This window comes from Eumetopias jubatus, unplaced genomic scaffold (assembly GCF_037043125.1).
Source record: "Eumetopias jubatus isolate StellerSeaLion01/CBP00866 unplaced genomic scaffold, mEumJub1_p1.0 scaffold_12, whole genome shotgun sequence".
NCBI classification, from domain to species: domain Eukaryota; kingdom Metazoa; phylum Chordata; class Mammalia; order Carnivora; family Otariidae; genus Eumetopias; species Eumetopias jubatus.
In genome coordinates, this window is record NW_028274818.1 from 6,001,912 (window position 1) to 6,016,063 (window position 14,152).

A 14,152-nucleotide genomic window follows, 5' to 3' on the forward strand; every position below is an offset into this window, starting at 1 on the left:
CTCTTTCTGTCCTATATATACCCATGAATAGTCTTACAAATTGCCCAGTATTTTGTTAGAGTAACTGAGATGGATGAGTGTAAATAAATGTGCACAAAGTGATCCTCAGAATTTAACTATAATTTTATATTCTCTCATAACATGACATAACAACCCTGATCTCTCTAGACCAGGAGTTGCCTTCTTTTGCCCAGACCAGAATCTGGCGATTGAAAGAAAATCAATGAGATGGATTTAATGCAGCAGTCTCAATTGGAGGCAGTCCTGCCCCTCCACCAAAGGGGACATTTGGCAATGTCTAGAGACATTTTTGGTCTTCACATTGTGGGGTTGGTGCTACTGGAATCTAGTGAGTAGAAGCCAAGGATGCTGCTAAACATGAGGTAACACACGGACAGCCCCCACAACAAAGGATTATCTGGCCCAAAATGTCAGTAGTGCCGAGATTAAGAAACTTCAACCTTGTGGAAGTTAGGTGTTAGACTCTGGGGTGGACCTTTGCCTCTTCTACTTGCTGCCCCCTCCAGCATCATTCGGCAAATATTAATTACAAATTGGTATTTTGTTGGCCTCTACTACACATCAAAGTTTGTGCTGTGTTAAGTATACTCCTAAGATAGTGTCTCTGTCTATAGAGGGTATAGACTTTGGGATAGAGGAGCAGTAATAACCCTTTTCCATAAAGCAATAAAAGCAGGGTATGTAAAAATTTCCCACAGGATCCTACTAGACTCAGAAATATATATGATCAAGCATAACATTGCCAAAACAGCAATTATTGGTTTTAATATACTTGTCTCTGAGATATTTTTCTTTAAAGACGTACATAAGTCTGTTTTGGTACCATAATAATGCTTCCTTCTGTGTTTGGACTGCCATGTTTGGACTGACATTCATAGCCAATGAAAGACAGCTTGACAGACTCTACAGTAACCTTTGGTCAATGAGTTTGCACACCATTTTATAATGACCTCAGCCAGTGAGCATTCTACCATGTTATCCTAAATCATGTGGTATGATGTTATCCACCATATTCTTTCTTTGTGCCATTTATTCTGTGCAATACTGACCTACAGTGATTTACAAAAATATGCATGTAATGACATGCCACAAAGAAACAAAGGAATAGAATCATGCTGGATATTAAAACTTGAGTTTTATGGTGGTCCCTAATACGTTCAAGGGGAAGGATCAGGAGGCAGTTGGGAATTGGTAAAAGTCCATAAACATCTTTGCAGCCTGAGAGGATCAACTCACAACTGTGTGAATGGGAGTTGTAAGAAAGGATGACCAGAGGTATTTCATGACTTTGGTGAGTCTGAAAACATGGAAGCTCGATTGCCAGAGGACCATGCTGGGTATACTTCTAAAGATACTCTGTTAGAACCATTCCACATGGAGTTGATTTCAGCTAGTGGTACCATTGTCATGAATGCATCCTGCAAGCTCTCATGCTGAACAAGGAATTCATGTACAGATTATAAAAGCTATCAGAGATCCAGGAAGGAAGTCATGGATGCAGCTAACTGAGATAAGTGTCAGCTCTGCACTCCTCATCCATGTGTCTCTATCATCACAGTGCATCTGAATTTTTTATTATCTTATTTCTCTTCACTGGAGAGTGAGCCCTATGAGAGCTCCTTGAGTTCTTTGTGCCACATTGATTCTTTGGTTTGTAGTTTAATGAGGCATAGTTAAGCTCTAAAATTCTGTTTTGTTGAATTGAGTTGGGCCAGCATAAGGGAAGGTATCTTGAGGAAGATGGAAATGAAGCTGGGCCTTAGAGGATGAGTGGCATGTCCGGCATCACCAAAATCTCCAGACTCTGCCCAGGGGACCCAGCCTAGTCAAGTACTTGGAAGTCTCAAGGAGAGGATCTTTCATCATCAGGGGTGAGGAAGGCAAAAAACAAAGCTGAAAGAATGTAGGGGAGGAGATTTTACTTGTCTCCATCGGCCCCTCTAGCCTGGGGAGTTTGGAGGGGGTGGGGAACATGAATTGTTACACGGGGTCAGGTTTATGGCCTGTACAGCTGAGGATTCTGTAATCCACAGAGGTCCCAGTGCACCATGTTAGATTTTGTTTCTGAAGCCAATGTTAGATAGCAAGCACATCCATTATCTTATAAAGTTGAAGCCAACGCCTGGGTGTCTATGCCCCAAATAAATTTTAGTGTATGTGTCAGAAGACAAGTATAATCATGTTCATAATAGCACTACCTGTAAAAGCAAAATTTGGGGATCAATTCAGTTGTCCACCAACAGAAAAATGGATAAATTGTGCTGTTTTCACAGAGCAGAATACCATACAACAGTAAAAGTTAATAAACCATAGCTACAATGAAACAACATAAAAAATATCAGGAATATAACACTGAGGGGAAAAGGCAGATCCCAGAAGATATCACATAGTAAGAGGCCCTTTATACAAAGTTTAAAAACAAGTACAGGAATATGTTGTTTAGGCATTTACACATACGTAGGATAAACCTTCTTAAAAAGCATGAACATTGGAAACACCAAGGTCAGGATAATAGTTACCCTCGAGGGGCTGATTGGGAAGGACCACGAGGGAGGAACACATAAGTAGACATAAATTATTAGTAATTTTTAAAATCTCCTCTGAGTAGGAACTTAGGCTTCCTTTAAATATATATATTTCTCTAAATCTTCCAATTCCTGTGTGTTTTCTGCCTTTATCTTTTCTTAGAGGTAATAAAAGCCAAGTTTATTACCTACTATGTGGAGTTCTTTCCTTTATTGATCCTCAAGTAACCGTTCCAACCTGTTAAAGACTGCGCCAATGTACCCTCAGTACGGCTGGATTTGGTGAACCTCTGTTTGTTGACCTGAAAGTCATGACTGTGTGTGTTTCACACATTTTCCCCAGCCTTAATCAGGTCAGACAAAATAGCTAATTTTTTTCAATACTGAAGAAACTTCATTTAATTTGACATTTATGTACGGCGTATTGTGTTGTCAGAAAAAAAGAAGGTGTTATAGGAAAAAAAGAATATAAATTTAACATGATCTCTGCTCTCAAAGAAGAATTCAACTGAAGTTTATAAAGTCTAAGTTGATTGTGCTACATGTTCCTTTATTCTGTTATACATCTGTGGGGGAAAGAAACAACAGCACAATGAAGGAAACAGTAAGCAGAATGAAAAGGGAACCTAGATATGGGAGAAAATATCTGCAAACCATATATCTGATAAGGCATTAACATCCAAAATATATAAGGGACTCCTAAAATTAAGTAGCAAAAAACCCCCAAATAACTTGATTTAAAAATGGGCAAAGGACCTGAATAGACATTTCTCAAAATAAAACCAACAAATGGGCATCAAGTATGTGAAACATCACCAGTCATCAGGGAAATGCAAATCAAAACCACTAGGAGATATCACCACACACCTGTGAGAATGGCTAGTATCAAAAAGACAAGAAGTAACAAGTGTTGATGAGAATGTGGAGGAAAGAGAGCCCTGTGCACTGCTGGTGGGAATGCAAACTCGTGCAGCCACTGTGCAAAACAGTATGGGGGTTCCTCAAAAAATTAAAAATAGTACTATCTTATGAGGGGCACCTGGGTGGCACAATGGGTTAAGCAGCCGACTCTTGATTTTGGCTCAGGCCATGATCTCAGGATCGTGAGATCGAGCCCCTTGTCGGGCTCTGCGCTCAGTGAAGAGTCTGCTTGAGATTCTCTCTCTCCCTCTCCCTCTGCCACTGCCCCTGCTCTCTCTCTCTCTCTCTTTCAAATAAAGAAAAAAACTTAAAAAAAAAAAAAGAACTGGGGCACCTGGGCGGCGCAGATGGTTAAGGGTCTGCTTTGGGCTCAGGTCATGATCTCCGGGTCCTGGGATCGACCTCCCTGCTCAGTGAGGAGTCTGCCTCTTCCTTCCTCTCTGCCCCTCCCTGCCCCCGACCTGTGCTCTCTCTCTCTCTCAAATGAATAAATAAAATCTTAAAAAAAAAAAAAAAGAACTATCTTATGAACAGGAATCTCACTTCTGGGTATATATTCAAAGGAAATGAAGTCAGTATCTCAAAGAGATATCTGCACTCCCATGTTCGATGCAGCACTATTCACAATAGCCAAAGTATAGAAATAACCTAAATGCTAAATGTCTATCAAAAGATGAATGGATGAAGAAAATGTGAGATTTACGTATGTATGTGAAAATCCTGCCATTCACAACAACATGGATGAACTTGGAAGACATTCTGCTAAGCGAAATAAGCCAGATACAGAAAGACAAATATTGCATGATCTCATTTATGTGTGGAATCTAAAATAGTCAGATTCAGAAGTAGAGAAGAGAATGGTGGTTGTCAGAGGCTGGGAGAGAATGAGAGAGAGAGAGAAAGAGAGAGAATGAGGAATTGCTTCATGAGATTATAGAAACTGAGAAGTCCCATGATCTGGCATCTGCAAGCTGGAGACCCAGGAAAATATAATTCAGTCCGAGTCCAAAGGCCTGAGAAGCAGGAAAGCTGTTGGTGTAAATCCCAGTCCAAGGACCGGAGAAGATGAGATGAGATATCCCGGCTCAATCATAGATGCAGGGAAACAAAGGGGGGTGGGCAAATTCCTCTTCACTCTGGCTTTTGTTCTAAAAGAGAAAATAATACCTAGGACACAATACCGTTTATGTAAATCAATAACACGAGACATTTCTCAGGGGTAAACCCATGTGTGTGTACAGGCACATCCGGTAAGTGTCATGCTGGATGCGCGCTCGTGTGGAGCAGAGAAGGGTAGTGTGGATAGAGGTAAAAAAATAAGTAATAGAACTGGAGAGGGGACCTGAAGAGTCTGTAATGACAAACCGCTGTGAGCAGGAGAGACAGAGAGCACATTTGGGAGCGAGATGGACTCCTACTCACATCCCAGCTCTATCACTTTGGTTACTAATAATCATTCCTCAACGGCCCCTTGTCAGGATGAAACGCAAGAAGATGGTGTCTGCCGTGGGCTCGGGTGCCCCCTGCTCCAGCTCTCACAGAGACTGATCTAGCATCATTACAGTCAGCAGCGCCTGCGCGGTCATCATCCCTGAAAACATTTTAGTCACCTGACTTCTTAGCAGAAGATGGCATATCTTGCCCACTAAGTATGTGATGATAGGCTTCCAAGAATTGCTCAGGTAACAAACGATAATTGCTACATTTCTCTGCAATGCAAAGGGGTGAAGAATTAGAAATTCTGCGCGGCAAAGTCCTGGATGGAGAAAAAGTTCCAACTCGGGGAAAATGCAGAAGAAAGCCCAGAATGAGGAGGATACGTTGGGTGAGAGATTCTTCAAGCAGGATTCTGAGCACTGTATGATAGGAACCCTATCAATGAGTGTAGAGATTTTCAGGAAGACTATACACCTCATGCATATTTGGTGTAGTACGTTTTCTTGTGGAATCTGGTAAAGAGGCTGAGATCTGTGTTCTGAGTGATAAGAAGCCAAAATAGAGACTGCCTGTGCAGAGCAAGGGACCACTGATGGGTGCATCACATTCTTACCACAGAGGTGGTGACCTGGTGCAGAAGTCAGTCTCCTGGGGCATGATGTGGGGAGGCTGTGGATGATGTGAGAGGCCCACACTGGTCTTGGAGGGGTGTGGGGAAGCCTGGCAGCATTGTCTAGCCTGGACACCCCTAAAGCAGGCAGTTTATAAATCTCTGTTCCTATTATCTAGTTCCTCTCTCCCTCCCTCCCTCCTGAGCCCCTTATCAAGTACCTCCCTACTTTTCAGACCCATATGACTATCTGTCTTTTATCAAAACCTGCTCTCAAACAGGACCTGAAATGGCCAGCATACCTTAAATGACCAATCACATTTCCCTAAGAGGCATTTGCACTTTTAACAAAAACTAGCATATTAAAGGAAACTCTGAGGGAATTCTCAGAGTGGAGCTTTGGCCATGAGCAAGCAAGAGGTGGGGGGGGAGACTGTTTAAGAGAGTTGACAGTGTCTGATAGTCCTTTTCCTCCCTGCCAGAGGAAGGAGGTGCCCAGTACTGTACGACCACAGATGAGGACAGGAGACGGTCCAAGGAGACATACCCTCAGGTTGGAAAATTCATTAAGTATTTACATGAGAATTCAGGTTCCCCATTGCTTAGGGAATGATCACATGGCTCAAAAAGCACAAGAAGTAGAGCTGGGAGGTCAGATCTGAGAAGTTTCTGAGGGGCTGATGCAGTGACTTCTCTGCTCCAGGTAAGGAGTCCTGGCCCCGGGGCATGGCTGGAAGAGGCTTGCAGGGTTGGTTAGAGGGAAGGAAGGCACAAGCATGCCGTAGGAGGAGATCACTGGGGTGGGTAGAAAGCAATTTTCTCATTTCTGAGGGTTTTCAGGAAGGGAGAAAAAAGGGGTAACACATTGCATTTCCCTTCTTAACTGGAACTTTGGAAGACAGTGACACAGAAGGTGGTTGGCGAATCAGACGCTTCTGTCCAGCTCGTCTGTGGGAGGCTGCGAGCTCTGGGTGCAGGGAGCCCAGTGCCGACCTCCCAAGGCCTCACCATCAGGGAGTGCGCGGAATAAAGGCTGCAGGTAGACCGTGAGGACGTGGGGAGGTGTTTTCCTCAAGGGAGGCTTACAGGGCCTGCTGGGAGGGAGGGAGGAGGTCAGTGGAAGCCTGAAGGGGACCTGCCGCCATCTGAGGGTCTATGTGGCTTTCTTGGGCTGCAGAGGGCATAGGCTCTGCTCTGCATGCCTTCTCTACAGGCGTTGGGCTGGCCTGAGATGTGAGGTGGCTTCAGGGGTGGTAGGTGGGATGGTGCCTGGTGCCTGGGACACCTGAGGGCTGACCCTTATCCAGCCCATGTCCTGCTGTCTCCAGTCACCATCTTCAGGAATTAGGAATGGGTGGGAGAGAGCAGCAATGTCCCCCAGCGCTCAGTGGCCAGCTTCGGTCAGCCTTTCCAGTAGTAAGATAGAGACAATCATTGTATCTGTCTCCTTGGTTGCTGTGAGGATGAAAAATGAATTAGGACGTGTTGTTGAGGAAAAAAGAGAGCAGCAGTTGAACAAAGCGCTTAAAAATTTATTGCAGACATCGTCCCGCAGCTGCTGCAGGTGGGTCCGTCATGTGGGCACTGACAGCACTTCTGCTCCTGGGTGAGTCCTCAGTGCGTCAACAGCGGTGTAAGGACTGGCTGCGGGGGAGAGTGGGGGCCAGAGTGTGTGGTGTGTGTGTGGGGGGGGTGGGGGGGGATATTCCTGGATTCCAAACAGCAGTTCACTATTTATTTTTCGAGGATAAAGAGAAGGAGGTTTTCTCAGAGCCAGGGAAACTAAAAGCAGAAGGAAAACAGGTCTTGAGACCCCTGGAGTTTTTCCTACGGTGAAGAGGTCCCTTACTTTCCTCTCATCCCTGACACGACATTCTTCTTCAATTCTCGTTTTGCAGTTCCAAGCAGCGGGCGGGCTGGTGAGTCTTCCACATCCCTCAGCCCGATTTTCGACAACTTCCACACCAACCCCCCCTAAGTGCTCCCCACTTCCTGGCCGTTGCGGGACACTGTGTCTTCCCACGTTTCTCCTCAATCCCTGTGACTCAGTTTGCCTCTAAGCACTTCGAAATGGGTGCTGGTAGCTTGTAGTCCCATGTGGTGTGTCCTGCAACGGGGATGGGTTTAGTCATGTGGGCAGGGTCTTGGAAGTTGGAGTTTTCTCAGATTTGCCAACCTCAGGCCACATTCTAGGCACCTCACCTTGCTTCTCTTTCCCACATTGCCCCCTCTCACACATACCCCCAGCTACTCTGGAGAAGCCCATATTGTCTCTACACCCGCCCTGGACCACAATCTTCAAGGGGGAGCGGGTGATCTTGCGCTGTGATGGGTACCACCCTCCGCTGCTGGACCTCCGGCCCATCAGCACTCTCTGGTACCTGGGCCACCTCCTTCTGCCCTCTCACAAGAAGAGCATCGAGGTGCAGACACCAGGGGTTTATCGATGCCAGACACGGGGAGCACCTGTCAGTGACCCCATCCACCTCTCTGTTTCCAATGGTGAGTGTTTGAGCATGGGGGCAAGGGTTCCACACATCTCCTCTGGTCATACTGGCCCTCCAGTGAGAGAGGACACCAGGCCACTCCCACTGGGGCAGAAAATGGGGACTATCTTGGGTCTCTTGAGCAGGCGGCGCCCTGCACGGCACTATGTGAGAGATGCGGTAAGGCTTGTCTGACCCCAAAGGTCCCCTCACCCCTCTGCCCAAGAGGGAGGCAATAAACATTTGTGCTTATTTATGAGACTAGCTCAGAAGGGCAGAGGCTCTGAAGACCCGGGATACTGGACAGGGAACTTTGGGGGGAGGGGTCAGGGAAGGAAAGGGCAGAGCGAGGCGGGGGTGGGGTGGGGAGTGAGGGTCCCCGTGCAGGCTGCGTGCAGCTGGGAGAATTACTCCTGATTGAACAGCACGATGTTTCTCTGTGCTTCCCAGCAGTAAAACAGGGACAATAGTTGTATCTGTCTCTTTGGCTGTTGTGAGGATGAAAAATGAATTATGACACACTCTTAGGGATAAAAGAGAGCAGCAGTGGAACAAAGCACTTAAAAGTCTATTGCAGACATACACGTGTGTACATAAGGCTCAATTCAGAAACTGACTTCTCGGGGTTACTTAAAGGGTTGCAAAGCAGGGTAAGAAAATAGCAATAATTTGTTCTTTAGAGTACAGGGGTGGCTACTTTGTAGTAAGTATTATGTCATCTTAGCCTGATAGGCCACAATTTGTATTCAGAATTCAAAGATCATCACTTAGTATCTACACGCACTTCATGTCTATACTCTGCGGTTTGTTGTTTGGAAATTGATAGCTCAGATAAGATACTGGCCATGAGAGAAGGTGGTTACTGATTGTGGAATAGAGTGGTCTACGGATTGTGGCTGTTACTTGCAGAATTCTTTCTCAAAGTAAAACTCCTCAAATGGCATCCAGAACGTATTAGGGTTATATAAGCATCAGGAATGATGACGATGGTGATCGGCAAATTTGGGGTGCTGTGGGCAGTACCTAAGGCTGTCCTGCCGGGTTGGGGAAGTTTTCTGGGGGACAAAAGATCTAAGGCTAGACCTGCAGGACAAGTAGGTCTCAACTAAAACCTGTGTGTGGGGGGATCTTCTTGACTGGTACAAAGGCCCTGGGCTCAGAGCAGGGCCAGTGCTCCCAATATGTATGCTGGGCGTGGCTGGACTTAGCCTGCATTAGGAGGGGGAGGTGGGGACAGTGAGGGAGACACTGGACAGGCGACAATACTGAGATGGTGCTGGAAAGGTAAACAGGGCCCAGGTGAAGAAGGCCCCTAGGGCATCCTGAGGAGCGTAAACTTGATTCTGATGGCCATTACTTTTTTTTTTTTAAGATTTTATTTATTTATTTGACAGAGAGAGACACAGCGAGAGAGGGAACACAAGCAAGGGGGAGTGGGAGAGGGAGAAGCAGGCTTCCCGCCCAGCAGGGAGCCCGATGTGGGGCTCGATGTGGGGCTCGATGTGGGGCTCGATCCCAGGACCCTGGGACGACGACCAGAGCGGAAGGCAGACGCTTAACGACCGAGCCACCCAGGCGCCCCTGATGGCCATTACTTTTTGATGAGGCTGGAACCTAGAACCAGGCATCTTTGCCTTCCTAATCCCTAAGGAAAGACGGACCCATTGGCTTTCCTCTCCCCTCGCCTCCCAAGGCATCCAGCTCTGAGGCTCCTGGGGCGCCTGCCTGCCGCGTATTAAGTGGAGAGGAGGCGAGCCACTCTGCGGGGACAGGGAGCAGGGAGAGGAAAGGGAGACCCCCAGGGCTGGACTTCTCTTGGAGTCAGGCCTGTCGGTGGTGACTGTCGTAGACTGGCTGATCCTGCAAGTGCCCTACGCTGCGGTGTTCGAGGGCGAGCCGCTGGTCTTGCGCTGCCGCGGCTGGTACGACAAGGTGGTCTACAAGCTTCACTACTACCACGACAGCAAGGCGGTGCGCTACTTCCACTCCAGCGCCAACTACACGGTGCCGCAGGCGCGCGCCGGCGACAGCGGGCGCTACCAGTGCTCTGGCACCATGCGTATCCCGGTGGAGAGCGCGCCCATGTTCTCCGCTAAGGTGGCCGTGACCGTGCAAGGTGGGGGACACCTGGGGCCCGGGAGGGAGGCCAACGAGCGCTGGGAAATTCTGGGACAGGGTCCAAGGCGGGCAGGGAGGGCGGAGGTTCAAGTAGCTGCCGCCCAGCAGATTTCTCCCCTAGTCCACATAAGCTTTCGCCTCTCCTCTTAGTGAAGGTGCCCCTGATGCTCAGCCTGCGTGGGGACGAGTGTCCCTTCCCTCCCGCACACCTCCGGCTTCTTACTCCGGATGGGAACTCCATATAGGGGGCAGCTCTATCCAAGTCCCAGCCAGAAGGCGCGGCAGTGGTAGGGGTCGCTGTGCGAGTGGGGTGAGGGAACGGCTCCGAGCATCCCGCGAGGCGGACGCGGCCATCCCCTCTAGCCCGGGGACCCAAACTGGGTGTCAGTCGGGAAGTGACAGGAAGCGTCTGGCCCCGTCTGCCCCCACATCCCTGCAAACTCTCCCTGTCCTTCGAGGCCTCGGCCCCCTGCCCCACACTTCAGAAGGCTTTCCTCCCTCCCTCTGCGCGCACACACAGCCTCCTCTCACCCGAGGAGCCCTCGAGGGAAGCCCAAAGGGCAGAGGAGTCGCGGGGCCGTGGACACGCGGGACCTCGTCCCCTGGGACCCCTGCGCCAGCCCACCGTGCACCCTCAGCCCCCGGAACCCCTCTCCGCAGAGCTGTTCCCGGCGCCGGTGCTGAGGGTGATGGGCCGGGCGGAGGCCCGCGGCGGGGTGGCCGTGCGCTGCGAGACCCGCCCGCACCCGCAGAAGCGCGACACGCCGCTGCAGTTCGCCTTCTACAAGTACAGTCGCCTGGTGCGCCGCTTCGACTGGGGCGCGGAGTACACGGTCCCCGAGCCGGAGGTCGAGGAGCTCGAGTCGTACTGGTGCGAGGCCGCTACCGCCACGCGGAGCGTCCGGAAACGCAGCCCTTGGCTGCAGCTCCCCGGCCGTGGTGAGTGACCGCACCCTTCCGGGACGTTCCCCCCCCAACCCATCCCACCACCCCGCCCCCGCCCCGGGCGGGCAGCCCCGCCTCCGCCTCCGCACCCGGAGCCTCCCTAGCGCCACTTGGCCCTCGCAGCTCACCATCTCCGCCCTCCTCACTCCTCCCCTCCAAGTTCGCTCCTCCCCACCTCCTCCCCGCCTACCTCTCACCCCTCCCCCTCCTCTCTCCTTTCCATCCCTTCCCTCCTCCCACCCCTCGCTCCTCTCCACCCCATCCCCTCTGCCTTCCTCACCCATCCCCCTTCCTCCCTCCTCTCCACCCCATCCCTGCCTCTTCACTCCTCCTTCACCCCTTCACTCCATCCCGGGCCTCCTTACTCCCCTCTGGCCCGTGTGCCCCGCTTCCCGCGAAAGCCGTGTGAGAGCCGTGTGCTGCGTTCGCAGGTTCTCCGCTGGACTTGGCGTCCACCACCGCCCCAGTCCCACAGGCCACAGCGTTGGCGCCGGGGAACCAGCCGCTTTCCTTCAGAAAGCCCCCGGGGTCCAGATCGGCCCTCTTGGTCACCTCCGTCCCCAGCACCACCTCATCGGGGCTGCAGTTCCCCGCGGGCCAAGCCCCCACTGCTGGGCCACCGGCCTGCGCCCCGCCGACGCCCCTGGAACAATCCGCTGGAGCCCTGAAACCCGACGTGGACCTTCTGCTCCAAGAAATGCAGCTGCTCAAGGGCCTTCTGAGCCGGGTAGTCCTGGAGTTAAAGGAGCCCCAGGCCTTCCCAGAGCACAGGGAACCGCTCGGGACCCCCACTTCCCACTTTGCTGTGAGCCCGGGAACCCGAGAGACCACTATTGTGGAGAGCTGAGGGGGCGGGGGCGCTACTGTCCCCTCTCCAGGCTCCTCCCTCTCCAGGCTCCCCTGCTTCCCACCCGCAGAGACCTCGCGGTCTCTTGTTTGGCGGTGGTGTTACAGAAGCACCATAAAGTGTGGTGGCTGACGATCTCGGTGTCGCAGTGTACTTGAGCAGTCTGTAAGCACGGGGCCTTTCTTCTGATCTCTTCCTCCCCTCACAGGACTCCCCTTCTGTTACTTTCTACTTGTTTTTGAAGTTTCTGTTTGCAAGTTTATTTAGTCATACTTAGCTTTTCACAGATGCCCAGTACACGTTTCAGCACAGGAAATAGATGGGTGTTTAAGGTCATTGAGATAATGAGCCCTTTGGCTCCTCTTGACCCCGAGTAGCTGGACAGAGGGATGGGCTCTGGCCAGGCTTACTTCACCTATAACTTAAACAAGTGGTATTATTTGCATTCAGAAATTTCTTTGAAGGAAGTTTTAAGACAAATGCTTAAAATTGCAGAATTCTAGTTTTTTGCATTTTTTTTTTTACTTCCCTAAGAGCCACTTCAACCCTAACATACCTAGACACACATGACCTGATCCATATCCCATCTTGCATGGTGACTTTACTGTTACTTGAAGGAAAAAAGCAAGACACTGTGTCAATTGCGATCTCAGGGATATGTTCAGTACAAGCCCCATTTTCATGAGTTCCCCCATCTGCCTGCTAGAGCCATTCATTCTCTGCAGGGCTGGTGACTTATTCCCAGAAGGTCACTGGGTCCGTACCCTTCAACAAGTAAGCAGCACTGTTAAGGCTAAGAACTGCTGACAATTCTACCCTCCCATCTTTCACTTTTACTTGAACTTGTCACAACCCAATTTCCCCTTTAGTTTTGAGTAATCAACCAGAATGACATCAACATCCTTCATCATATTCTTCTTAGTATGATTCATCACCATATTATTACAAAGTCACTGAAATTATGCAGGAAGAGAGACAGGCAGGTACACACATAAATTACAATGCAATGTGATAGGTGCTCTCTGAAACACTAGGGAAATTCAGAGAAGGAAGCTGAATCTTGAAAGAAGAGTAAGATTTCAAGCGGAGATGTGAAAAAGGTTGAGAGTAGGGTGAGTAGGCTGTGGAAACAAACACATGGAGACTTGAAAGATCCTAGTGTGTTTGTAGGGCTGCAAATAATTGAGAGGGGTTGGAGAATTGGGTGTGTTTCTGTGTGGGGAGGTGAATTTTAGGGACAAGATGACAGGACATGAACATGGAGAAGTAAAAGGGGGTCAGAACCTGAAAGTCTTTTTTTTTTTTTTTTAAAGATTTTATTTATTTATTTGAGAGAGAGTGAGAGAGAGCACGAGAGGGAAGAGGGTCAGAGGGAGAAGCAGACTCCCTGCTGAGCAGGGAGTCCGATGCGGGACTCGATCCTGGGACTCCAGAATCATGACCTGAGCCGAAGGCAGTCGCTTAACCAACTGAGCCACCCAGGCGCCCAGAACCTGAAAGTCTTGTTAAGAAGTCCTTCAACCTGTTGGATATTTGGGATGGGTATTTGGAAGCATTCCTTACTGAAAGCATCAATAAACCTTATTGGAGGAGATGCCAATTTAAAATCAGAAAAGAAGAATCAATTAAACTGATCTCAGTGGACACTTGCTTGTTCCTGAGAAGGCATGTCCAGGCCCCTATAATCCAGTACTGGGTTCTGGTTTACAAGAATCCCTGTGGTTCTGATTTCCAGCTTTCTAATGCAAGCTCATCTCTCTTCTCAGAACTCTCCTAGAGGATGACTTCCCTGGCTAACCCCACGCTACTCCAGGGGCGAGGGTCCTTCCTCCTTTTGATTTTGTTCACCTGAAGTCTCTGCCATCTCCGAATTAGATAGGAAGTGACCAGTTTCAGTGCCAAGAAGCTTAGGAATCAAAGGATCTCAGGTCAAAAACCCCCAAAACCAAAGAAATCAGTTGACCATTTTTCAAGAGAGAAAAAAAATGAAATAGCCACTGCCAAGAGAGCTAGTATGGCAGTGTCTCCTTCACTAACATCCTGTTAGCAACCACAATACCCTTCTTCCTGTCCTGCCACCGATCTCCCTTTTGCACTAGAGATGTGGGAGATGGGGAAGAAGAAGACTTAAGCATGAGAACGGAACTCATTCATGATGCAGCTTCTCTCTCTCTCTGTCTCTCTGTGTCTCGCCAGGGGTGGGAGGGATTGACTCATATGTCCTCTAGAACACTCTTTTAAG

At 49.3% G+C, this 14,152-nt stretch overlaps 1 protein-coding gene across 3 annotated transcripts; it reads left to right on the forward strand.

Annotated features, from left to right (window-relative positions):
• Positions 1-7,089: 7,089 nt before the first annotated feature.
• Positions 7,090-11,910, forward strand: FCRLB (Fc receptor like B). 3 transcript variants are annotated; one of them, XM_028104782.1, is made up of 6 exons: positions 7,090-7,120; positions 7,413-7,433; positions 7,762-8,016; positions 9,850-10,116; positions 10,779-11,057; positions 11,495-11,910. In XM_028104782.1, exons 1-6 carry the CDS (start codon positions 7,090-7,092, stop codon positions 11,908-11,910), a joined length of 1,269 nt encoding a protein of 422 aa, XP_027960583.1. The 3 variants fall into 3 exon arrangements, with proteins under 3 accessions (XP_027960583.1, XP_027960584.1, XP_027960585.1); XM_028104783.1 differs by having other exon boundaries at positions 10,912-11,057; positions 11,495-11,731; XM_028104784.1 differs by lacking the exon at positions 7,413-7,433 and having other exon boundaries at positions 10,912-11,057; positions 11,495-11,731.
• The last annotated feature ends 2,242 nt before the right edge of the window (positions 11,911-14,152 follow it).